General features: G+C 47.1%; 2 protein-coding genes across 5 annotated transcripts; one reads left to right on the plus strand and one right to left on the minus strand.

Annotated features, from left to right (window-relative positions):
* Positions 1–7030: 7030 nt before the first annotated feature.
* Positions 7031–20303, minus strand: LOC114830322. Of its 4 annotated transcripts, none has more exons than XM_034290718.1 (12): positions 16811–16952; positions 15597–15662; positions 15267–15373; positions 14874–14976; positions 13019–13118; positions 12225–12264; positions 11062–11113; positions 10801–10906; positions 9872–9955; positions 8747–8864; positions 8476–8566; positions 7031–7515 (listed from the first exon to the last, which is right to left on the minus strand). In XM_034290718.1, exons 1-12 carry the CDS (start codon positions 16853–16855, stop codon positions 7441–7443), a joined length of 987 nt encoding a protein of 328 aa, XP_034146609.1. In that variant the 5' UTR covers positions 16856–16952; the 3' UTR covers positions 7031–7440. The 4 variants fall into 4 exon arrangements, 3 of the variants coding, with proteins under 3 accessions (XP_034146609.1, XP_034146611.1, XP_034146610.1); XR_004575420.1 differs by lacking the exons at positions 7031–7515; positions 8476–8566; positions 8747–8864; ... (3 more) ...; positions 12225–12264; positions 13019–13118 and adding exons at positions 17419–17496; positions 17619–17662; positions 18367–18466; ... (3 more) ...; positions 19552–19652; positions 19941–20303 and having other exon boundaries at positions 16811–17007; XM_034290720.1 differs by lacking the exon at positions 8476–8566 and having other exon boundaries at positions 8747–8823.
* Positions 20304–21700: 1397 nt separating this feature from the next.
* fga (fibrinogen alpha chain) lies at positions 21701–26326 on the plus strand. The gene is made up of 6 exons (XM_020043268.3): positions 21701–21807; positions 22473–22589; positions 23176–23359; positions 23456–23601; positions 23737–24730; positions 25300–26326. The coding sequence occupies exons 1-6, from the start codon at positions 21754–21756 to the stop codon at positions 26034–26036; spliced, it is 2232 nt and encodes a 743-aa protein (XP_019898827.3). The 5' UTR covers positions 21701–21753; the 3' UTR covers positions 26037–26326.

Genomic DNA, 26326 nt, shown 5'->3' on the forward strand with positions numbered 1-26326 from the left:
AACACATGTAATGGTGAGAAATAAATCCCCAATCTGGTTAAATCAGAAACACTTTTTTTCCTGGCTTTTAAATGTTACACTTGAGGTTAGGGTTAGAATTTGGGTTAGGCATTGTCTGTAATATGTAGGCATTAGGGATAGGTTAAGTTCTAGCATACATGTTAGGTTACCGAGGCTAGGTCTCGGGTCAGGGTTAGTAAAAGTAGGATTTGTTTTGGGCAGTCAACTTTGGTGTGCCCATTAACATTTCTAAGTACACGTTTGTGTCGTGCACGGCTGTGGAAAATCTGAGCTTGCTTGGCTACAAAATGGAGCTGTGGGTGTGTTTGGTGTGACTCTGGACCTATGGAAAAAGGGGAAGAGCCGTAGCCATGTGGCAATCATTAGATCTCTGGAGAACTGAGATTAACCAGCCCATTGACTCAAACACACATACCCACACAATTCAGATGTATCTACCCACAACTAACCCACTTTTCTAAAGCAGCAATAATCTACATAGCCTTTCTGTTAACAAACTCAAACGGCCACAAAGGGTCGTACAGACATCTTTCCAATGATTTCCCTCTATGGTTGTTAACTACTGCAAGACCTGGAATGTGGCACATTGTAACTCATGGAGGAAAGTACAGCCAGCAATTGCCATGTGTAAAACATAATCCCAGTGTTCAATGCGATCCACCAGTCATCCATATGATTTGACTGTTTATATTTTGGTGATGGTTATCCTTAGTTTTAGTTGAGTTTTCATTAGTTTCAGTGTTAGTTTTAGTCTTTTTTTTCTAATATGGGTTATGACGTTCTCCCTTACCTTGTCAAGGTAAGCTAGGTTAGCCTTCTTGTGCGCACTTTTCAAATGGAATTTAACATTTCTGGGATTTTTTCCCTTGAGAAATGCGCCAAATATTTGAACACATTCGACTGCAAGGCATTTGAGACACAGTCGTATTTGAAGAAATCCCAAATGGGTCACTGCCGCTTTCTCACGACTTTGGCCACCATGATGCCTGGTGAGGAGCACAAACTAAAACCCACACAGCTAAGAAATGTATTTCATATCCTCCCAAAATACTAGGCTTTTGTAGGACAAAAAAATTGTCAAAGACAAAAACTAAAGACATTTTCTTCATAATTTTAGTTTATTATAGTTAGTTTTGCAAACACACACTACAGTTTCAGGTAGTTTTAGTTTTTATGTCAAGCCTTGTTTTTAATTTTATTTAATTTTATTCAGTTAACTAAAATGTTTTTCCACACCTAGTTTTTGTTTTTTCGTTAGTTTTCTTTAACGATAATAACCTTGCTCTCTTGTTCTGATGGGTGGATCACTGGCTTACCTGGCCTATGTTGAGGCATGTAGGCGGTGCTATTACCTGCTTCAGGCTCTCCACACTCTTGGACTGCATCCTTCCTGGCAAGCTGCCCAGATCCCCAACACAGATCCCCTCTTTTAACCACTATGAATTTAGCCTTTGGCGAGAATCAATCAGGAGAGTGAAACAATTCCAACAGGCCACCGAATTAGAAAAGATCCAACTAGAGGGAAGATAAGATCCAAGCATCTCTGTGTAAATTCAAACGCAATGGAAATGATTATGCCAACCAGATACGTTTATCTAGCGTATCATTCTCTCTGCCTTAATGTAAACAAGCCTATGATATCCCTGGACAGGGCAGTGTCCCGGCCTCCACGACAGAGTCACTGGCAGAGTAGCCCAGAGGAGAGAGAGCAACACGGCAGGCAAACTGCACCTCCACGCCCCCGGGCTAGATTACGCTCCACACCCCCGGGCTAGATTACGCTCTCCGCCCCCGGGCTAGATTACACTCCACACCCCCGGGCTAGACTACGCTCCCCGCCCCCGGGCTAGATTACGCTCTCCGCCCCCGGGCTAGATTACGCTCCCCGCCCCCGGGCTAGATTACGCTCTCCGCCCCCGGGCTAGATTACGCTCTCCACACCCCTGGGCTAGATTACGCTCTCCACACCCCTGGGCTAGATTACGCTCCACATCCCTGGGCTAGATTACGCTTTCCGCCCCCGGGCTAGATTACGCTCCACATCCCTGGGCTAGATTACGCTCCACACCCCTGGGCTAGATTACGCTCCACACCCCTGGGCTAGATTACGCTCCACATCCCTGGGTTAGATTACGCTCCACACCCCTGGGCTAGATTACGCTCCACATCCCTGGGCTAGATTACGCTCCACACCCCTGGGCTAGATTACGCTCCACACCCCCGGGCTAGATTACGCTCTCCGCCCCCGGGCTAGATTACGCTCCCCGCCCCCGGGCTAGATTACGCTCTCCGCCCCCGGGCTAGATTACGCTCTCCGCCCCCGGGCTAGATTACGCTCCACACCCCCAGGCTAGATTACGCTCCACACCCCTGGGCTAGATTACGCTCCCCTCCCCCGGGCTAGATTACACTCTCCGCCCCCGGGCTAGATTACGCTCTCGCCCCCGGGCTAGATTACGCTCTCCACACCCCTGGGCTAGATTACGCTCTCCACACCCCTGGGCTAGATTACGCTCCACACCCCTGGGCTAGATTACGCTCCACACCCCTGGGCTAGATTACGCTCCACACCCCCGGGCTAGATTATCATTTAAACCATGTATGAATTCCATTATTTCATTTGTGCATTACATTCTTTTTTTTCTGAATATCTGAATTCAACTTTAATATCAGTTGGCACTAGAAGTACTCAATGTGGTTGGTTTTTTGTTATACCGTATATGGTCTGATATAACAGTGTTCAGGGTTTGGATCAACCTGGGTTATAAAGCCTTACAATGTAAAAGTCTCACCCTGAGACCTATTAGTCAGAGCAGGACACTACACAGGGAAAAGAGCACCAGTTGGGTTTCCCTTCTTAAACATTTGGATAAGTGGTCTAAAAGAACAAAAATCCACCTAAGTGAAGAGTAAAGGCCAATCCTGGAAGAAGCTTCAAAGTTTACCACAGGACTATTTATATGGGATTTGTTTTCACAGAGTGTTGAGTCACTCATCCACTCATACCTCTCTTATATTCCTTCCCTCTTTTAGCCCCCTTTCCTCTCATTTTCATCCACTCTCCCCTCTCATACTCACCCCCTCTCCCCTCTCCTCTCCCCCTCTCCTCTCATCCTCATCAACTCTCCCTCTGTATTCAGAAGAGAGGGATTAGAGGAGATTATGTAATTGAGAAGGTAGAAGTCCACACACACGCACTCAGTCTGAATGCCTTGTACCCCACGATGAGAAGGCCAAGGGGTGCTGATTGACAGGGGACAGTGTGTGTGTGTGTTTGTGTGTGTGTGGATTAGCGTGATTAAGCCTGGACAATACAGCCTGGCGTGGGGCTGATGCTCTCCCGCAGCTAGGAGGAGGAGGACCTGGAGGGGGAGATGTGGTGGGGGAGGGATAAGGGAGGAGAAGGCTAATTACATCGTAACAATGTGCTGGGATGCAGAATGTTATAAACAGATTGGAGCGCCTCATTAGTAGTTGTGGGATGATACACAGATTGGAGCGCCTCATGAGTAGTTGCGGGATGATACAGAGATTGGAGTGTTTCATTTGTAGTTGTGGGATGATACACAAACTGGAGCGTTTCATTTGTAGTTGTGGGATGATACACAAACTGGAGCGTTTCATTTGTAGTTGGGGGATGATACACAGATTGGAGCGCCTCATTAGTAGTTGTGGGATGATACACAGAATGGAGCGCCTCATTAGTAGTTGTGGGATGATACACAGAATGGAGCGCCTCATTAGTAGTTGGGGGATGATACACAGATTGGAGCGCCCCATTAGTAGTTGTGGGATGATACACAGAATGGAGCGCCTCATTAGTAGTTGGGGGATGATACACAGATTGGAGTGTTTCATTTGTAGTTGTGGGATGATACACAGATTGGAAGGCCTCATTAGTAGCTGTGGGATACACGACTAGTGGCTGGGCCTGATTTAACTACAAAGGTTGGTTTCCCAGATACCTACTCTTGGAGGATCTCCATTTACAAAGGGACGCCAAGTCCGATTTTCCCCCTACCTGATTGTTCTATTGACAAACCACATCAGAACTTTTTCTGATTAACTGATTTGTCAGAAGTTCAAACATAATCAGATTTATTCAACCCACTGACCAATCAATTGGTGAATATCAAAAGAAAGAGCATTTTTATCCAGAACTAAGCTTGATTCAGGTCATTTTAGTCCAGGACCAGGCTTAATTCAGGTCATTTAAGTCCAGCACCAGGCTTTATTCAGGTAATTTAAGTCCAGGACTAGGCTTAATTCAGGTCATTTTAGTCCAGGACCAGGCTTTATTCAGGTAATTTAAGTCCAGGACTAGGCTTAATTCAGGTCTGGGAACCCTTCTACTATTGACTGAAAGCCACGTTTACACAAACAGACCAGTTGTAGACAAAAGATCTGATTGGTCACAAAATGCAACATTTGTGTGAAGAAAACAAAATCTGAATTGAGCTGGCTGTGTTAACTCTGCCGTGTTATTGTTGAGTTGCAGAGTGGCAGCTACCGAAAGCCAAAGAGCGACCTAAGACCTGGCAAGACGAAGGCTTACCCAGCTTTCATGAGGCCTCAGTGATTTTCTATGTCTTTTGGTGCCTGTTTGTATGATCCCCTGTTGTCAACATCAATCATGTTGTAGAGACAGCATGGGAAACCTTTCAAACCATGGCTGTGTGTGTGTGTGTGAATGCTTGCGTGCTTTTGTTTGTGACAGTGTGCGCGCTTGCTTTTGTGTGTGCGCGTGTGTGCGCTTAACGTGAGGGATGCTGTGATAAAGGAGAGGATGATAAAGGGATGAAAACAGGCTAGAATGGTAGAGGGATAAAGAAGGCTGAATGATGGAAGGATGAATAGATGACCAGTAGTTCCTATTTGTTCTCTCACCACCCAATGCTCTTTATTATTATTCATGGCTACACACACGACCGTACACACGCACAAGCACACGGATAATGTACACGCCAGCGTTAGTAGTCATTTGTGTCCTCCACACAGACAGACCGACCAATGAAAGCCTCCAAGACTGCCCCGCATGACCTTCGACCCAGTGTCAAGAGCTACGGAGCAAAAAGGGATGTCAGTTACCTCCACAGGCCCCCCCGCTGCTTGTGACCAGCATAACCTGTCCCAAACCTCAACCTGCCAAAACTGTCCCAAACCTCAACCTGCCAAAACTGTCCCAAACCTCAACCTGCCAAAACTGTCCAAAACCTCAACCAGTCAAAACTGTCCCAAACCTCAACCTGCCAAAACTGTCCAAAACCTCAACCAGTCAAAACTGTCCCAAACCTCAACCTGTTAAAACTATATAAAAGTTTTGAGTGAGGAACAGAAGGGTTAAAATTAACAGAGGAAAAGAGGAACAGAAGGGTTAATATTAAGAGACCACAGCAAATTGAACACTTTTGTTCCTCACTCAAAACATTCCTTTTCAACTTTTTTGGAAAGGAAAAACAAGAGCTGTAAATCTATATAAATCTACATACAGTCCTTTTAATGCCTGCACTGCTTACTTGAAAACATATTAACACACAAACAAATGTCCAAAATAGGTCTAAAATATTGTTTAGTTTGGCCAATAAGCTTAGAAATAGAATAAAATCTGTGAGATTAGGTTGCTCACACACAGACACGCACACAGACACACACACAGCAGCAGAGATGTCAGAGGAGATAAAGGAAGATAAATGTCTCCACATCCATCATCATTCCTGTCTGCTAGACCACACACACACACGCACGCACACACACACACACACACACACACACACACACACACACACACACCCCCCCCCCCCCCCCAAACACACCCACACACACACTTACTTAGCAATTTAAATGGGGACACCAAAGTTGATTACCCCTTCAAAGAATCCAAGTTTTACTAATCCCAAACCTAACCTTAAACAAACTAACATTAATGTTAATCCAGCCCTGATGTCTGACTCTAACCTGACTCTGCTGCTACAGCAGTTGGGAACCATGTGTGTCCTATTTGTAGTTACACACTTTGCCTCTACGGCTGACACACTTTCCCTCTCCTCTTTCACAGCCTCCTGCGACTGGCCTTCCCTGTAACATGTCACTCCTGTTGACAGGAAAACCTTTTGGCTGATGACTTCCTGTGTCAAAAGACTGGAGAGAGGTAATACGTTCCAGGGCTTTACGACAGACACACCCACAGAGGCAAAGGTTTACTGTGAAATCTGCTACAAGGGGACTGGATATGGTTGACAAGCTGATCATTGTGCTAAAGTGTCTGTCAGACACACACACACGAGCACACACACAGAAAGCAGCCTCATAAAACAGTCAACGGTCAAATGTTAACTCCCATTCTACAAAACTAAAAGTCACTTTTCAAAACAGAAAATAAGTCATCAGCAAACCAGTTGAGTGCATCAGATTGTGTGTGTATGAATAAACCCACCAGAAAAAAACAAGATGGCGTCTTGTTCTTAACAAACTCCCAAAGCTTGTTAAGGCTGGCTTGTTGTGGCATAGTGGTTGCCATGGTAGTGAAGACATAGGTCACATCCTGAATTGCATCCTATTCCCTACAAGGCCCACAGGGCTGTGGTTAAAAGCAGTGTACTACCAAGGGAATAGGTTGCTGTTTTGGGGCGCAGACCGGTGATGGCAGCCACTGTTTCTTCTTGGCTTGTTGTGGCCAGGACCAGTTTTGGAACAGGAAGAATGGGTTTTGTTTCAACTTTGAAACTGAACACATTAATTAACCAACCCCTCTTTTTCAGAGCTACAAATTAGTGCAATTAATTGGTCAAATGTTTTAGCGCATTTAATTGGCCAAGCTCTCCTGGGTTTCCAAACCACACTTTTTTTATACCTTGTTTATTATCTTGTTTGTTAACTTTTTCATGTCTTTTGTGTATGTGGGAGGGAAAAACATGAGATGTTCATAGTGATTGAGCTTGACAATGAAATAGAGCAAAGGTATTTTTAACAAAGAAAGCGCAATCACATGAAAACTGACGTCACACTAAACCCAATGGTACGATGATTATTTATTTGTACATTTCCCAGTGAACTCATGTTAGTTGCCAACTTCGGAACAGTGAGGCACATAATGTCATGACACAGAAAACCAACTCTAGAAACGGATAAAACCCAGACACCAAGTGGAGCCCTATTACCTATGTGGCCTTGTGTCAAAAGTAGTGCCCTATTTAGGGAATAGGGTCCCAATGACAAGCGGACCCAGATAATTATCTCCACAGAGATACGCAGGACTGCATCATGTTTCAGCTCCCAAACTAAACCCTATCCCCTTCAATAAGCAGCTAGACTGCTTAGAGTCCTGGTCAGAGGGAGGGCACTGCCTCGGGAATAGGGAGCCACTTGATCGTGTTAACATTAATGATTACATCTGTTAGTGATCCATAGCTCCTCTTCATCTCAGCCGACCAGAGACTTGAGGTCTGGCAACCCAGACAACTTCAGGTCCAGCAGCATCTGACCGTATGCTTTGCCCTAGAGGGAAGGAGGAGATGGAGGAGGGAAGGAGGAGAGGGTGGAGGGAAGGAGGAGAGGGTGGAGGGAAGGAGGAGAGGGTGGAGGGAAGGAGGAGAGGGTGGAGGGAAGGAGGAGAGGGTGGAGGGAAGGAGGAGAGGGTGGAGGTAAGGAGGAGAGGGTGGAGGGAAGGAGGAGAGGGTGGAGGGAAGGAGGAGAGGGTGGAGGGAAGGGGGAGAGGGTGGAGGGAAGGGGGAGAGGGTGGAGGGAAGGAGGAGAGGGTGGAGGGAAGGAGGAGAGGGTGGAGGGAAGGAGGAGAGGGTGGAGGGAAGGGGGAGAGGGTGGAGGGAAGGAGGAGAGGGTGGAGGGAAGGAGGAGAGGGTGGAGGGAAGGGGGAGAGGTGGAGGGAAGGGGGAGAGGGTGGAGGGAAGGGGGAGATGGGGGAGGGAAGGATAAAGATGGGGGAGGGAAGGATGAATATGGGGGAGGGAAGGATAAAGATGTCTCAGTTGAAACACAAACCTACCAGGCTGTATCAAGTGTTAATGTTAAAGGATGAGGTAAACATCATTAGGAATTCACATAGTTGATTACCACACACTCTAAATGGTGTGTGTACGCGTGTGTGTGATCCTTTGATGTTCCTCTGAGATCCAGTGGGCCAATAAAGACCTTTACAGGACTGCTGTCGCCACAGTCTGAGGCGTGAGAGAGGAGGAATGAATGGAACGCTAAAAGGTGGGTGGAGGGGTGGAGGGAGAGGGGGATGGAGGGAGGTGGGAATGGAGGGCAGGAGAAACACAGAGAGGGGCTGCATTCCAATCCTAATAGAAGGGGAAATGCGGGGTCAAAGGTGAAAGTAAAGTGAGTCTGGCAGGGATAATATGTCATCAGAGGGGAGGTCAAGAGAGACGGAGGTCAGGGGAGAAAGAAAGAGGTTCAGGAAGAGGTGTGTGTGTGTGTGTGTGTGTGTGCGTGTACCTGAGGGTCACTGCGCATTGAAGCCACCCCTCCTCCTCCGAGAGAACGTCGCAGGACAAAGTTGAGAGCGTGAATCCCTGGCAACTCATAGCTGGAGGAAACGTGGGGAGTCAAAACTAATTTGGATGTACAATGACGACCCGGAAGGAGAATGCAGCACCACTGGCCCACTGAGCCCCAGTTAGAGCACTGGTTGGATAGGGTGCCTGTCCTGCCCTTTTATAGACCAAGGAGACCAAGGCTAGTGAAAGGTGAACACACACACACATACCGTGTTACAGCATTCTGCGTGTCTGCCTGTATGAGGTGGGAGAAGTAGCCCTCCACCACGACCTCGGTCAGGTGTTCCTTCAGATAGGGGAAGTAAAGAGGGTGGCGTGCTATCACACCTGACAGAGGAGAGAGGAAGTCTTGTTGTATGCAGTGTTTGTACAGCAAGTCAATGTTGTTATTGTTGTATACAGTGTTTGTACAGCAAGTCAATGTTGTTATTGTTGTATACAGTGTTTGTACAGCGAGTCAATGTGTTATTGTTGTATACAGTGTTTGTACAGCGAGTCAATGTGTTATTGTTGTATACAGTGTTTGTACAGCGAGTCAATGTGTTATTGTTGTATACAGTGTTTGTACAGCGAGTCAATGTGTTATTGTTGTATACAGTGTTTGTACAGCGAGTCAATGTGTTATTGTTGTATACAGTGTTTGTACAGCGAGTCAATGTTGTTATTGTTGTATACAGTGTTTGTACAGCAAGTCAATGTGTTATTGTTGTATACAGTGTTTGTACAGCGAGTCAATGTGTTATTGTTGTATACAGTGTTTGTACAGCGAGTCAATGTTGTTATTGTTGTATACAGTGTTTGTACAGCGAGTCAATGTTGTTATTGTTGTATACAGTGTTTGTACAGCGAGTCAATGTGTTATTGTTGTATACAGTGTTTGTACAGCGAGTCAATGTGTTATTGTTGTATACAGTGTTTGTACAGCGAGTCAATGTTGTTATTGTTGTATACAGTGTTTGTACAGCGAGTCAATGTTGTTATTGTTGTATACAGTGTTTGTACAGCGAGTCAATGTTGTTATTGTTGTATACAGTGTTTGTACAGCGAGTCAATGTTGTTATTGTTGTATACAGTGTTTGTACAGTGAGTCAATGTTGTTATTGTTGTATACAGTGTTTGTACAGCGAGTCAATGTTGTTATTGTTGTATACAGTGTTTGTACAGCAAGTCAATGTTGTTATTGTTGTATACAGTGTTTGTACAGTGAGTCAATGTTGTTATTGTTGTATACAGTGTTTGTACAGCGAGTCAATGTTGTTATTGTTGTATACAGTGTTTGTACAGCGAGTCAATGTTGTTATTGTTGTATACAGTGTTTGTACAGTGAGTCTTACCAATGTTAGAAGAGTCTCCCTTGTCTCCACTCCGGGTGTAGGCCAAATCTTCCAGCCTGAAGGTATGGGGACCACTAGGGAGATCTGGAGAGGGGGAGAGATGGAGAGTTAGGGGGGGGGGTGGGAAAGAGAGAGGGATTTCTGGGGTCTCAGAACAGCTTCAGACTCTGTTTATGATGATCAATGTAAAGGATAAGTAATCGATTAGCTCTGCCTCTTCATTCATTCATTAATGAGACAGTGATCTTATCTGCAGAGGGGTAGGTAATCGATTAGCTCTGCCTTTTAATTGATTAGTTCTGCCTTTCTTGGAGACTGGTGCCTTTTCTCAATTTCTATTTCTTGCTTCCTTTGGGTACGAACGTAAAATCAACTCGGAATATGCTGTTGGAGCCTTTTCTAAATGACCTTCTGCTCGGTTTAACGTTGTTTTCAACTCATGTACCTCTACCATCTTCTCATTAGCTTGTCATGTTATTTGAACATCCACCTACTGAATACCACTCTGAAAACTCTTCAGGTTTGTGTGCAGTGTACTATTAGCACGCTAACTCTCATTACGACAGACAGGTTGAATAGCTAGCGGAGCCGTCATCGCCAGTCTGAATTTCTAGACACTTTGGAGCGTTACAGAGTCGACTGACGACCACGAACATCATTACGTTATTATCATAATCTGCACGAGAGCGATAACCAGTTTTCTTTATACGTTCAGCTCTTTTCACTGTGTCTCAACTGCTTGCAATCAGGCTTGGCTGAAATGATTTTAAAGGGGGGAAGAATTTCACGCGAGCTTAGACAGTGGCCATGTGGACAGTGTTGCCCAAAGCCCCTCCTCCTCCCGGAACCGGTTCGTTCAATATGGCACGTTTCGTTCATGTTCTCTTAAGTGAAAAGGGAACGGAACAGCAGCCTGGGTAATGGCACACCTGTGACCGGCCCAGCTTTCTCCACACTCGGTGACGGAGCCTCGGTTGATGCTAACTCCACCTCCGTGTGCGTCTCGACATGTCCTCCATCCATGTACATTTCCACCTGCGGCAAATATCGTCGATCAACGAAACAATCAGTGGACAAATTAATAGATCAGTCAGTCTGCGTTGAACTACGAAAACACACAGTGAATATGACGTGTGAGCCATAAATCAACCTAACCTATTAATATGCTCTTATCGGGATGATGAATTTACCTTCATCTGGGATTTAGGATGCATGAAGAAGAAAGGTTTCAGAACCGGGGAGCTGGAAAGAAATGACACAAATCAAGACTGTGTAGAAAAACAGCCCCGGGCAGTGTGCCTTATTGGGTTTCTAAAAAAACGCTTCTAAAAAACAACTAAACAGTTTTTGACACACCTGATGTTTTGACACACCTGATGTTTTGACAGGGTCTCTGATCGATTCGTACAGATTTTTCAGCCTCACAGGGACCTGATTTACTGGCCCTGACAGTTCTTTGCTCTGCATGTTGAGAGAGAGAAAGAGGCTCCAAATGCAACTCTTTGAACTGGTCTAGTCCTGTTCCCTGACTGTATGCAATGAAACGTAGCCACGCAGTGACACACATCTGGCCAGGATGCCAACAGTCCAGTCACTTTTGGTCCACTAAAATGGGGCACTATTTATATAACGGGGGTTAAAATTAGTACACAGTTAACATTTTATTGATGCAAATATCCTCCATTCAAAGCTGACAGTCTACTACCCTTTAACCTCTTAAAGTTTTATTTAAAATTGAGTCACTGTCCAAATACACACACACACACACACACACACACAGACAGACACACGCACACACACACAGACCCACGCACACACACACAGACCCACGCACACACACACAGACCCACGCACACAGACCCACACACACACAGACCCACGCACACACAGACCCACGCACACACAGACCCACGCACACACAGACCCACGCACACACAGACCCACACACACACACACACACAGAGACACACACACAGACACACACACACACACACACAGACCCAAACACACACCCCCACACACAGACACACACACAGACCCAAACACACACCCCCACACACAGACACACACACACACACACACCGACCGACACACACACACAGAGACACACACACACACACAGAGACACACACACACACACAGAGACATACACACACACAGAGACACACACACACACAGAGACACACACACACACACACAGAGACACACACACACACACAGAGACACACACACACACACACAGAGACACACACACACACAGAGACACACACACACACACAGAGACACACACAACCCTGCAAATGTCTCATCAGAACACGAGCTGTGGGAGGTGTAACAGCACCACAATACCTACACCCTCGGTCGACCTCCAACTATCCCCATGAGTCCCGGAGCTAGAAGAGAGAGAGGGAGGAGAGAGAGAGAGGGAGGAGAGAGAGGGAGGAGAGAGAGGGAGGGAGGAGAGGGAGGGAGGAGAGGGAGGAGAGGGAGGGAGGAGAGAGAGAGAGGGAGGAGAGGGAGGGAGGAGAGGGAGGGAGGAGAGAGAGGGAGGAGTGGGAGGAGAGAGAGAGGGAGAGAGGAGACAGACAGAGAGGGAGACGGTTAACAAGGGGTCAGGACAAAACACACACTCCGTGGCTGCTCAAATGCTTGTGAATATTAGGGAAAGCCACCCTGGTCTCGGCCCAGGCCCAAGCCCCCCCCCCCCTCCCTAGTGCACTCCATTCGACCCGGCCCATAGGAAGAACTGTCACAAACACTAGTGCACTTTGTAGTGTGCCGTTTGGAACGTCTCCGTTGCACCACACTGTTACTGTAACCTCGTCAGCAGGAAATGTGTTTCTGCATTAGCTGATTCACAAGTTCAACCGAGGATCTCAGGGACCGCAGTGTGTGTGTGTGCGCGCGCACACGCAAACACAGCCTGTGACCTCCAACTGAACTGTTTCAAAATGTTCTGTTCGAGTGTAAACTGAACATTGTGCTTGTGTGTGTGCTGTGCTTGTGTGTGTGTGTGTGTGTGTGTGCGCTGTGTTTGTGTCGGTGTGTTTGTGTCGGTGTGGGGGTGTGTGTGTGTGTGTGTGCTGTGTTTGTGTTGGTGTGTGTGCTGTGTTTGTGTTGGTGTGTGTGCTGTGTGCTCGCTGCTACCCATGCCCGTTCCTGCAGGCGCTATCTCCCTGGCGAAGACCTCCAGAGCTTTCTTCTGTTTATGACACACAGCCATCCATAACACCACCTCTCTGGGAGACTGGAGGGGGGAGGGAGGGGAGGGGGTGGATAGCAGTATTCACAAAATCAAATAAACATATTTAGACTCTGCAGGCTGAATTTTTCATGCAGAGCTTAATTAGTACTATAACCACAAACAATCATTCAGAAAATGCCACAACAGCCTAAAGGAAAGCAACTCTCAAACCTTCCATGACAAAGCCATCTACAGAGAGACGAGCCTAGAGAAGACCCCACTAAGCCAGCTGGTTTTGGGGCCCAAACAGACCCCGCAGAGCCCCAGGAGAGAAAGCTCCTACCAATGAATAAGAACACAAACTCTTTGACACAATGAAAAGAATCAGCCAAAGGGGTAGACAGTGGCAGAGTATCTGACCCCCATTACTGACCCGAAATAAAAACAACCTTGACTACGTAGAGACGGTATGATAACGGCCTTGCTACACTCTCGTCCACAGACAGACTGTACTTCTCTTCCTCAGCTCCTGAAAAATTTATTTTACCCTCCGAAGACACAAAAACACAAAACATTTGAATACCTATTCCCTGAAGAATACCATATGTGCAAAAAAGCCGCAAGATTTGTGACCTGTTGCCATAACATTTCGCCAAACAAATGGGGCACAAAACACAATGGACACAAAAACAACGCTCTCCAGATATTTCGGGACGCTGATAAAACATCTGACCTTGAAAGAGGAACCTTGACTTTGCATAATGGGAATTCTGCGCAACTTTAGGTCACAGTTTTAAGACTGCAGCCAAAGCCCGATTGCGTCTCATGACACAAGAAAGAACAAGTGTTGCTTTGGCCTCAGGGTCAGAGAGAGGCGCTCGTCAGAATCGGAGACATACCTAGGAAGGAAAAGCGAAGTGGCAGCTGCATCAGGTCATAAAAGCCGTAGAAAAGCCTTTACCAAGCGGCTGTTGCATGGCCAGTATTAATAACAGCAACATGCTGTGGCTTCCAGGTTGACAAAGGCCTGTGACCTGCAATGCGTTTGGGGGCTTCCCCATGTGGATGTTTAGTTTTCACTTGTGTTACTTAAATATACAGCTCTGGAAACAATCAAGAGACCGCCTTTTTCTTTCCTGTCCAAAAAAGTTGAAAAGGGAGGTTTTGAGTGAGGAGCAGAAGGGTTAAAATTAAGAGACCACTGCAAATTGAACCCTACTGTCCCTCACTCAAAATTTCCCTTTTCAACTTTTTTGGAAAGGAAAGAAAAAGGTGGTCTTGTAATTTTTTCCCCCGGAGCTGTATATATATTTTGTTTTCAGTTGCTTTGGCAATCTAAATACATCTCCCCCATGTCAAATTAGCCCTTTAAATTGTATTGGAAGGTTGAATGAGTTTGTTGCCAGCGGGCACCCCAGTGCATAAAGAAGCATGAAACAGGCTTACTACTACCCCTGACCCACATAGATACAGATGGGGGGGCTAACAAATGCCACCCTACAGCCTCCTTCACCCCACTAGTGGCCCTGTGTCGGGATGCAACCCACAAGCGTATGAAGCAGAGAGACAGAGAGAGAGTGATCGTCAGAGAAAGCAGAGAGAAAGCAAGAGGGAGAGAAGGAAAGCGAGAGAGAGGGAGAGACTAAAGAACAGAGGGGTTATTGTAGTCATTGGGGCTCTACCACACAGGCTGTGGACAGAGTCTCAGTCTTCACGCAAAGACAAAGGAAACAGTTGGATAGATCAACCCCTGACCTCTACACACACACACACACACACACACACACACACACAGAGAGAGAGAGAAGGGTAACACACCAGGTTTCTCCTGTGAGGTCCGTAGGTGTCCTCAGCACCCAACACCTGGATGTTGACAGAAGTGAAGTCCTCCAGATGCTGCTGAGTGAAGATACGTCTCGTCCTGACCAGGACACACAGGGACAGGATGTCTATTGCACTATACACTAATAACAACAATATTCTTCCTGTGTTTTTACAGCGGGAGCATTTATAGTGACAGGGCCCGGCTCAAGATCAGGTCAAAATGTTTCTACTTGCCGCCCCAGGGGGACTCAACACCCTACGAGCTGGCCTTTTCTAATTTAAACTACAGAGAGTCTCTTGGCAGTTGTCAGACGGGCCAGCTGGAGTGCAGGACTTCAAAAGAACTTCATGAGGCCCAAACTGCCTGGGACTGGACCGGACGCTTACCGTTTGATGATGCTGTCAGCGGTGCGCCGGGCCTTGTCTGTGGCTCTGGGGCCCCCTACAGGACACACTGCTGTAGCTCTGTACCCATCCATGTAGGTAGCACACACCTAGACACACATACACACACACACACACACACACAGTAGCGTTGTTAGACTGCACTTCATTGGAACGGAGGGGCTTCACAAGCCTTGGAGCAGTCCGTGTGTGGCTCTAGGAGTCGCTGACAGGAACAGTTACTCTTCATGTACTTGGCTCAAGGGCACGTTGGCTGACTTTTTCCACATTTCGGTGGAGCCCAACCACCCACGATGCAATGGGGTGCTGCACCTTGTAATCACTGGATGGAGCGAAGCCTCTGGCCCCCGTCACTTTGACCGCCCCCCCCCTCCACACCTGAAGACAACAAAACAGCAAGGACACTTCAGACAGACAGACAGAGAGAAAGGCACAGAGATTCTACATGTCTGAGGTTTTATTTATTTCTCTCACCCTAACCTAACCCTGTCACCCACCTTCACCCTAACCTAACCCTGTCACCCACCTTCACCCTAACCTAACCCTGTCACCCACCTTCACCCTAACCTAACCCTGTCACCCACCTTCACCCTAACCTAACCCTGTCACCCTCTCCCTCACCCTAACCTAACCCCCATCACCCTCTCCCTCACCCTAACCTAACCCCCCTCTCCCTCACCCTAACCCCCAACACCCTCGCCCTAACCTAACCCCCATCACCCTCTCCCTCACCCTAACCTAACCCCCCTCACCCTCACCCTCACCCTAACCTAACCCTGTCACCCACCTTCACCCTAACCTAACCCTGTCACCCTCTCCCTCACCCTAACCTAACCCCCATCACCCTCTCCCTCACCCTAACCTAACCCCCCTCTCCCTCACCCTAACCCCCAACACCCTCGCCCTAACCTAACCCCCATCACCCTCTCCCTCACCCTAACCTAACCCCCCTCACCCTCACCCTAACCTAACCCTGTCACCCACCTTCACCCTAACCTAACCCTGTCACCCACCTTCACCCTAACCTAACCCCCATCACCCTCTCCCTCACCCTCACCTAACCCCCCTCACCCTCACCCTAACCTAACCCTGTCACCCACCTTCACCCTAACCTAACCCTGTCACCCACCTTCACCCTAACCTAACCCTGTCACCCACCTTCACCCTAACCTAACCCTGTCACCCACCTTCACCCTAACCTAACCCTGTCACCCTCACCCTCACCCAGTTTATCAAAGGATATCTAATCAGATTTCTAAATAAGAACTGATAATATGAATAATGTACAGATCATCGAATTGAAAATGGGTGACACCTGTTCCACTCATTCGATTTCTTAATTCTATCCAATTCAAGATTGCTTTTGAAAAACTGGGCCCTGGTGATCAGATTTGGGTTTGGACTGACTGGAGTTCAATATAAGGAACACTTCAATGACTGGTCATGTTCACATGTTGGCTCATCTACACACCAGAGTTACGTGTGTGTGTGTGTGTGTGTGTGTGTGTGTGTGTGTGTGTGTGTACCTGGAACTTCAGTGATGTTGACCTGAGAAAAATCACAGGAGACATCGGGGAGCAGGTACTTCTGAGGGTCGCCAACCTCGTACACCAGTTGCTCGGCAACGGTTCCAAATGACACCAGTCCGCCTGTCTGGGGGGGTTTAGACAACACAAAGGAACCGTCGGCAGAACATGCAACCACCGGGAAACCCATGTTATCCCTACGAGGGAAGGATAGAAAAGAGAGAGACGTAGACATAGTCAGCAACAGAACCCTGGTCAGCGGAACCCTGGTCAGCGGAACCCTGGTCAGCGGAACCCTGGCCAGACGTTGCCATTGTATTCAGACAGTCTGTTCCTATTGCCCGGGTGAACATGGGAAAAGCACCGACAGCGCCGGTCTCTGATGAGAGTCTTTGCTAGTTTTAAGTTGTTCCTGGAGAGACGCCGCCACAGCCTGTTCTTCTCTCCACATGGGACCACCCTGACTGGTCAGGTCAGTGACTGAGTAACTCAGCAACCCCAGTCGTCTAGGATTGTCAAATAAACAAACCACACCCTCCAGGACCATGACGGATTATCCCTGAGGTGGAGCATCATGGGAAGTGTGTGTGTGTGTGCTGCATCCTCACCAGTCTGGAACAGCGTCCCAGTCAGTATGTATTCCTCCAGTTGACTGGGCCCCACATTCTATTAGATGACCTGCGAGGCTGGAGCAACACGACAGACTTACATCAAAGATTTATGTTTCTCCAACTATTTTTATTCTTAACGATAATTCGAAGAGAACATGTGTGCACACTCATACTGGAACCTGTGTGTTTGTGTGTACCTTCCAGCTGCCAAAAGGTCATAATTGTCCTGGTTCCACCCAAACTGTTAGAAAAGAAAAACACTTTAGAAACATCTCTCGCGCATGCACACACACGCGCGCACACACACACAGGGCCTGGTATGTGAACTGTTCCTGACTCTCTGAATCAGGGCCTGGTATGTGAACTGTTCCTGACTCTCTGTATCAGGGCCTGGTATGTGAACTGTTCCTGACTCTCTGAATCAGGGCCTGGTATGTGAACTGTTCCTGACGCTCTGAATCAGGGCCTGGTATGTGAACTGTTCCTGACTCTCTGAATCAGGGCTTGGTATGTGAACTGTTCCTGACTCTCTGAATCAGGGCCTGGTATGTGAACAGTTCCTGACTCTCTGAATCAGGGCCTGGTATGTGAACTGTTCCTGACTCTCTGAATCAGGGCCTGGTATGTGAACTGTTCCTGACTCTCTGAATCAGGGCCTGGTATGTGAACTGTTCCTGACTCTCTGAATCAGGGCCTGGTATGTGAACTGTTCCTGACTTTCTGAATCAGGGCCTGGTATGTGAACTGTTCCTGACTCTCTGAATCAGGGCCTGGTATGTGAACTGTTCCTGACTCTCTGAATCAGGGCCTGGTATGTGAACTGTTCCTGACTCTCTGAATCAGGGCCTGGTATGTGAACTGTTCCTGACTCTCTGAATCAGATCTGTCTGAGCAAACACAGAGCTTTCTGGGTAAACACATAGAGAATAACACACACAAACCTACAGAATGCATAAGAGGTCCCAGAGTGACAGCACTATCTACACATCTCCCCGTCACCACGATGTCAGCACCCAGGTCCAAACACCTCTGGATAGGTACGGCACTGTGGACAGAGGAGATGGGAGGGAGGGAGAAAAGGGAGGAGAGAGGGGGAAGAAATAGAGGAACACATAAGCAAGGCAGAGAGAAAGACAGAGGGCGAGAGAGAGACAGAGAGAGAGAGACTTACCCCAGGTAGGCATTCATACTGTGGACAGTTTTAGGTAGCTTTGCTCTGCTCTGCCCATCAGCCGACCTCAGCTCTGACAGACTGTCTTTCTGGAGAGGAGAGGAGATCTCAGCGAGGCGCCACACTGACAACACTCATTTGACAAGCACAGGGGCATTTACCTGAGACATGAGGTCGTCGCCCGTCACCACAGCAACCCTAAGGTCGAGTCCCGCCTTCTTGACTACTTCCTGTATGGCCGCGGCACATGCCAGTGGGTTGACGCCACCGGCGTTACTGACCACACGGATGCCTGGATGTACACGGATGCACGACGACACACACACACACACACACACACACACACACACACACACACAACGATTGGAGACAGAGACGCAGTCACACAGAAGACAATCAGCGTTTAGAAGCGATTCCTTTTGGCATTTAAGAGTAACATCTTTAATTACACTTATTTCTATGATTAAGGGCTACACGACCAGTTAAACTGACTTTAGGTCTTAAAATCCATAAAGGAGGGTTAAGGGAAACTGGATTCAAAAATATTTAGACGTAGATCAGTTATTCATTGACCTTTTTAGGCTGGAAAATGAAAATACTGCATGGGGTTTGATGACCTTTGCTCATGTCAGTACTGTATATCCAATATCTGACCTTTCCTATGTATGTCGTTGATATATGGAGCTACAGCCACTTGGACGAAGTCTGGGGCGTATCCCATATTCTGAAAGACAAACAGAAAACGTCATGTCCTGATTTGACGTTTGTCACGACAAACATTGATCATTTGTAAAGTACTGACTGACAGCGGACTCGCAGGTTTCTTTGTTGACCTGTGACATGGACATGAATGCTAATAAGCAGACTCACAAACACTGACAAGACAAACAATAATTTGATATTTGATGGCACATATGATTAGTCATCGATAGCGTGTTGCATGATGATTGATAACTCACGGGCATCTTCGTCTTGGCAGCGGTGAGCAGGGACATGGTGATCTCGCTGAGGTAGTCAAACACCAGGTAGTCTAGTTTGCCACCGTAAACCAGCTGAGGGACTGGAGGACACGTGAGATACAAGGAGGAAAAACAGCGCTTTGCCGTGGTATATGTGGCCAGTATGCCACTACCCACACTTCGTTTACTTAGATATAGTGACTTGGACACATTGAAACAAGCTTAGACACTATGTTTCGGCACCGCAGTTTCGCAAAAGTAGTTTCGGAGCGTTTTGATGCCTGTTTCGCCAGCACCCATCACTAGTAAACGCCGGGATGGGTCATATAGGTATAACGTTCGTTATGGTAACTTTTTTGTTTGCTAGCTAGGTACTGTAAATGTCTTACCTGAGGTCGCCGTATCTCCCCAAAACCCCGACGCACATCCTATCCGAACAGTCTCCTCCTTAGCTGAAGAAGTGTAATGTGAGTAGCCAAACCGATGCCTGGGGCAAGTACTGTGGGTTTTGTGGGACGTGCCGTCCCGGAGAGCAAATCGTGACCCAAAGCAAAAAAACGCTCGAGTTTTCGAGCTATAACAATGTGTCAGCCGCTGTAGACTAGAAATGTACACGACACGAGATAAATTAAAGAAATTAGACATCGTTAAAATATATATATATATATGCTATATGAATACACTGAGAAACTCACTTCGAAAGTTCAAGGTACATATTGTGCCACAACAAAAACAGTTCGTATATGAATCTACGTTGGGCTACTTCAGTTCCGCTAAGGTGAGGATAAAGGTTTTAAAAATAGACGCACGGTGGCGTTAGAAGACCACATTTACTATGTAATTGGCAATAGGGGAGTTTAATGATTGATGTTGTTCAGATCACTCTGTTCCTGTCTGGTGTTGAAACACATTTGTCCATAATTTGGCACTGCCACTGTTGGGAAGTGGGCAACACACTTAACAGATACTTTCCTCATTTTATGTCCCATGTGTATGTGCAGAATCTCTGTTTTCGTATGTGTGTGTTTGAATGTGTGTGTGGTTAGTGGTGTTCACCAAACACACCCTACAAAAAAATTATCTCCCTTCAGTAGGTCTAGCTCAAGAGACAGTATTTTCGTGCTATTAGCAAACTCCTTGTCCATTCCGAGACCAGTAACTGAGTACTACCAACCAGGAATGTCTTTTACATTTTGTTTCCTCAGCTGAATGGTTTTTGTTGAGTATAAAAACTGTCATTAGTGTCAAGATTGTGGTGCTACAGTTGTAAAGTGTCGTCATATGTTTTATTTATTGTCATAGGACAAACCGTCCTGGTCTCAACTGATAACCCTGAAGAATAAAGATTAAAATGAAAAAAACCTCCCTGTCACTCGATGACATATTTGGCTTAAGGGTGAGCAATCAGCAAATGGAGGTGAAAAGGTCACCCCTAGACCTAGAACCAGGAAACCAGTCGATTAAAAACAATCAATATGGACACCGACTGCTGAGTCATGAGTAGAGTTGTAAAATAAATTATAGCAACAACCCTAAACTTGTTTTGGTTTTATTCCTGAAGCATATATACTCCGTTACAAAATAATATATAAACAGAATTACTAAATAAAGTGACTTAGATACATGTTTAAACATAATTAACGCATTTGTAAAGGAAATATATTTTTTGGGCACATTTATATGTAATTTTAAATGTATTTCAAATGTCTCAAATGTCATTTCTCTGCATATTAAGATCACCGTAGGCCGTGATTTAGGATCAGCTGGGTTATTTAGGTCACAATAACATGAGATTTCATAGAACAGCACTGCTGCTGTTTACTTTCTGCTCCACATCTGCGAAGCGCAAGAAAAAAGAACAGCAGGGTAGAATGGAGGGGGATGACAAGATGTCGGGAATGACATCCATCCCAACTTCTGTGCCAATCAATGAGTTGTGAAACTCTCTGGCGTTTGCAAAACTCTGAGTGACAGCATTCCGGGCAAACAGTGACTAAATCTGAGTCCCAGCTCTTAAACAGCGCCCTATTCCCCATGGAGTGCACTTCTATTGATCCCAAGGCCGTGGTCAAAAGAAGACGACTACAGTGGGAAGAGGGTGTGATTTTGGATGTGGTTTGTCATCAAGTGTTGTTCATATAGAGGGTCCGAGGCACCAGAGCATTAATATTCTACACGGACGGACAAAGAGAAGACAGAGAGATGAAGCCACTGCATATCTTCTGCTTCTGTCTGACTGTCCTCGCCTCCACCTGGGTAATGCAACCTTTTTACGATGCGTTGGTTTAATGGGGCTGTCAAAGGATTCCATTTTGATCATTTTAATTTAGTAGGTTTAAATTAAACTTTATTTATTGGTTATCACGATATCCGTTGCTTCTGCCTGGCTGTCCTGGGATCCACTTAAGTAACGTAACATATTTATAATATATATTTAATGGTCATTTTCATTTAAAATGTTTATTCATACTTTATTTAATACCAAATAAAATACTTAATTTAGATATTACCAGAAAGCATGTTCATTATTCATTTTAATATTCATTGCACACTTTTGGACATTTGGGTTTAATTAATATGGTATCCTGCATTGTCCCCTGGAATTAAATAATAATTTTTGACCTGAAATAAAATATAATTCTAAATGGCCTTTTTGGTATAAATGCAGGTTTCTGGGGCATATAGGCATGAAATAAAATGATGTTTTAATGGTTTCTTCACATAGTATTCTGGACTACGAAATATACTAACAGCATTTTGTTTTCACCGAAATTGTGAGTTGTTTGTTTGTTTGTTATTGCTGATATGTTTTGTTGCTTTACTCTTACACTCGCTAAATCTCTGCACCCCCCCCCCCACCCCCACCCCCTGTTCCCCCTCCACCCAAACCCACCCCCACCCCTGTTCCCCCTGCCTCTCAGGCTGAGGACATAGGCAGTGTGGTGAACCCTCGTGGGGCCCGCCCAGTGGAAGCTGGCTACAAGTCTGAGGAATGTACTACAGAGAAAAGCTGGCCCTTCTGCTCCGATGATGACTGGGTGAGTATTCTCCTCACCTCTTTGTCCTTCACTGTTCGTTCCTCCTCTTCCTCCACCTGCCCCTCATTGCCCCTCATTCTCCTCCACGTTTTGGACGACACAGGAGTACATCTATAGATTCTTGGAGTAATTGGGTTTATCACCTTTTTGTCCTTTACTGTCCTTTCTTCCTCTTCCTCCACCACCTCCCCCTCTTCCTTCACTGTCCGTTCCTCCTCTTCCTCCACCTTCCCCTCTTTCTTCACTGACTTCTTTGCCTCTTTCTCCACCTCCCCCTATTCCTTCACTGTCCTTTCCTCCTCTTACTCCACTACCTCCTCTTTCTTCTCTGTCCTTTCCTCCTCTTCCTCCACCACCTCCTCTTCCTTCACTGTCCTTTCCTCCTCTTCCTCCACCACCTCCTCCTTCAAGGGCCACTCCTCTTCCTCCTTCAGCATTTCCTCTTTCTTCACTGACATCTCCTTCTGTTCCCCCTCCACCACCTCCTTCTCTTCCTTCACTGACCTCTCCTCCTCTTCCTCATCCTCCTCCTCCACAAGCTCCTCCTCCTTCACTGACCTCTCCTCTTCCACCACCTCCTTCTCAGGGTCCTAAGTGCCCGTCAGGCTGTCGTATCCAGGGTCTGCTGGACGAAGCAGACCATTCCCTGTTGAAAAAGATTGAGAAGATCCGTAAGATGCTGGATCAGAACAAAGCCAAACACCGATCAGCCGACCAAGACTCTAAACAGACCTACGACTACCTCAAGGAAAAACTCATCAACACTGCAGGTGAGATGCCACAATGATATCAACTGATTGGTTAATCGATTGATTGGCTTCATGGCTAAGCATCCCCCTCTCTTTTCCCCTCGACTCTCTCGACAGGTAACGATAATAAATACTACGAAGTTTCTGAGAGCCTGCGCCAGAGGATCGTGGACATCAAGATCAAGATCGACCGCCAGCTAAGGATCCTCAACGCTCTGAAGGCCAGAGTTAGAGACCAAGTCATTGAGATGCAGAGATTAGAGGTAAGGACGCGAGATTGAGATCAGGATCAGCATGAAGTCTAATATCACTTGTCGGGATGGAGGTGTTGGAAATGATGACATCTCTCCTTCACCCTCTATCACTCAATATCTGCTTTTCCTCCAACCTTCTTCCAGGTCGACATTGACATCAAGCTACGGTCCTGCAAGGGCTCCTGTAAAATATACACAGAGTTCTCTGTGGACAAGGAGTCGTACGTAACCCTGGAGAAGCAGATCGACCAGCTGGAGGCCCAAAGCGTCCAGTCTGTGGAGACGGTTGGCCCACTGCATCTCCTGAAGAGCCGCCCCCTGAAAGATGTTGTGGTCGACAGCAAATACAAGTCTCTGATTAGCAGCGAGCAGAGGCAGCAATTCTTCCCGGACGTGCAGACCATGCAGCTTGTCCTGGAGGCAGAAGGGTCCAGCGCTTCGTCCGCGGCCTCGGTCGGCAAGGCCTCAGGTACTACGAAGTTTGTGCCGGCAACGTCCGGGACTTCGTCTTCTTCGAGTTCATGGACAGTCACAGGGTCGAAGGATGCATCAAAGAAAGGGATCACTGAGATGAGTGGCGGCGAAGTGGGAAAAGGCAGCATGGATTTCTTTGAAGGGATGGGTGGACTAGGCGGCGGTCTGGGGGGCCTTGGGGGTGGAGATTTTGACGCTACCGGTCGGGTGACCACGCAGACGTTGAGCTGCACCAAGGTGCTGAGAAAAACGACAACACATACCAAAGATGGGCCAGTGGAGCACATAGAGGAAACGATGACTGGACCCGGTTGTGATGCACAGAAAGCCGGTGGGATGAGCGAGTCCTCCTCCTCCTCCTCCTCTTCATCTTTCACCAAAACCACAGGCGGTGGCAGAACAGACAGTCTCCTCAACAGCAAGTTTGGCGATGGCACCGGTACCTCTTTCTCTTCGTCGTTCACCAAAATGACCAGCACCAAGGGAGGCGGTAGCCTTCTCACCAGCACCAAGAGCGGTGGTGGCGATTTTGGAGGTGATCCGTTCGGGATGGATCTCGGAGCGTTTGCGCGCGAGAACTTTGAAGACGATGTTCCAGATTTCCACGCCCGCAGTGTGAAGAGTAGCGTTCGCAGCGAGCGGCAGGCGGATTATGTGGGAAAAGGTACATCTGACCTGGAATGACAGCCCGATAGTTGACCTAGCTAGCTGCTGTTAGACACCGTTAGCCATCAGAAATTAACACGTTAGCCAAGCTTCCTTTTGCACCTTAACTAAACTAAAATTAGCAATTAGCATCTTTGACTACTGGCCATTAATGGTTAGCATCTTTGACAGGATGTTAGCATCTTAACTATAAGCAAGGAGTGAACCATTATTGTTACTGTCATAGCTGAAAGGAAATCTTTGATTGTAAAAGTAAAATATTCTTAATCTAAAACGGTATACAGCTCATATAATGTACTGTGATGTATAAAACCATAAAAGACACCATTTAGAGAAAACACTTAAACCTGACTGAATTTCCGCATAATCAGTCCAATGCAGCAGTTCCTGTGTCTATGAGCATGTTTGGTGCTGCTTCATTTCTCAGTCAGCTTTAGAGGACAGATTATCAGGAAGGCCTTCTTTACTGTATATGGGGATAATGGACACGTCAGATAACCAATCCTAACTTCCAATCCCTGACTTCTTCAAGGCCCTAATTCGTGGCCTCTCCCGTCTTGCTTTCAGATTGCACTGACATCCAAAGGAACCACCTCACAGGGGAAAAGAGCAGCCTGTACAAAATTAAACCCTCCGCCTCCCTGTCTCCCTCCACCAGGGCCGGGGAGGAGATAGTGGAGGTCTATTGCGATCAGGAAGGGCTCCTAGCGGGGTGGACCCTGGTCCAACAGAGGCAGCACGGGGGCGTTAGCTTCAACCGCTCCTGGGCCGAGTACCAGCAGGGCTTCGGGAGGGTGGACGCCCAGGGGAACGGGGAGGTATGGTTGGGCTTAAAACACCTCCACCTCCTCACCCAGGAGGAGAGCATGTTGAGGGTGGAGCTGGAGGACTGGGAGGGGGGCGTGGCGACCGCCGAGTACACGGTGCGAGTAGGCTCCGAGGCCGAGGGCTACAGGTTGACGATAGCGGACTACATGGGAGACGCCGGGGACGCGCTAGTTAAAGGGGAGTCTAGTTCGGGGGGCCAGGGCTTCCTGTCGCACGCAGGGATGAAGTTCAGTACCTACGATAAGGACAATGACCGGTGGGAGGAGAGCTGCGCGGAGATGTATGGCGGCGGGTGGTGGTACAACAACTGTCAGAGCGCAAACTTGAACGGAGTGTACTATAAAGGGGGCAAGTACGACCCCGGTAGCAATGTGCCGTACGAGATTGAGAACGGAGTGGTTTGGCTGACATACAGACCGGCCGACTACAGTCTAAAGACAACACGTATGAAGATACGCCCCCTGGCCATGGTGTGAGGGGGCGCGGTGGAGGGACGGAGGATGGGGGAGGGAGGGAGGATGGGGGAGGGAGGGAGCGATTTTGGCCGACTTTTGACTCTGTGAGTAGATCATTAAGCGGTTGTTTTTCTGACCCTGCGAATTGTGTCAATATCCCGAATGTCCATGTAAAAACAAACAACAAAGTAACCTCTGAAACTGTCTGTTAAAATAAGTGTTCTGACCAAGCATATTGGGTTTTGTTGTAACTCTTGTGTTCTTAATCAAGCTACTGTTCAAATAATAAAAATGTGTTCACTTCAACCTCA

Source organism: Esox lucius, chromosome 24 (assembly GCF_011004845.1).
Source record: "Esox lucius isolate fEsoLuc1 chromosome 24, fEsoLuc1.pri, whole genome shotgun sequence".
Lineage (NCBI taxonomy): Eukaryota > Metazoa > Chordata > Actinopteri > Esociformes > Esocidae > Esox > Esox lucius.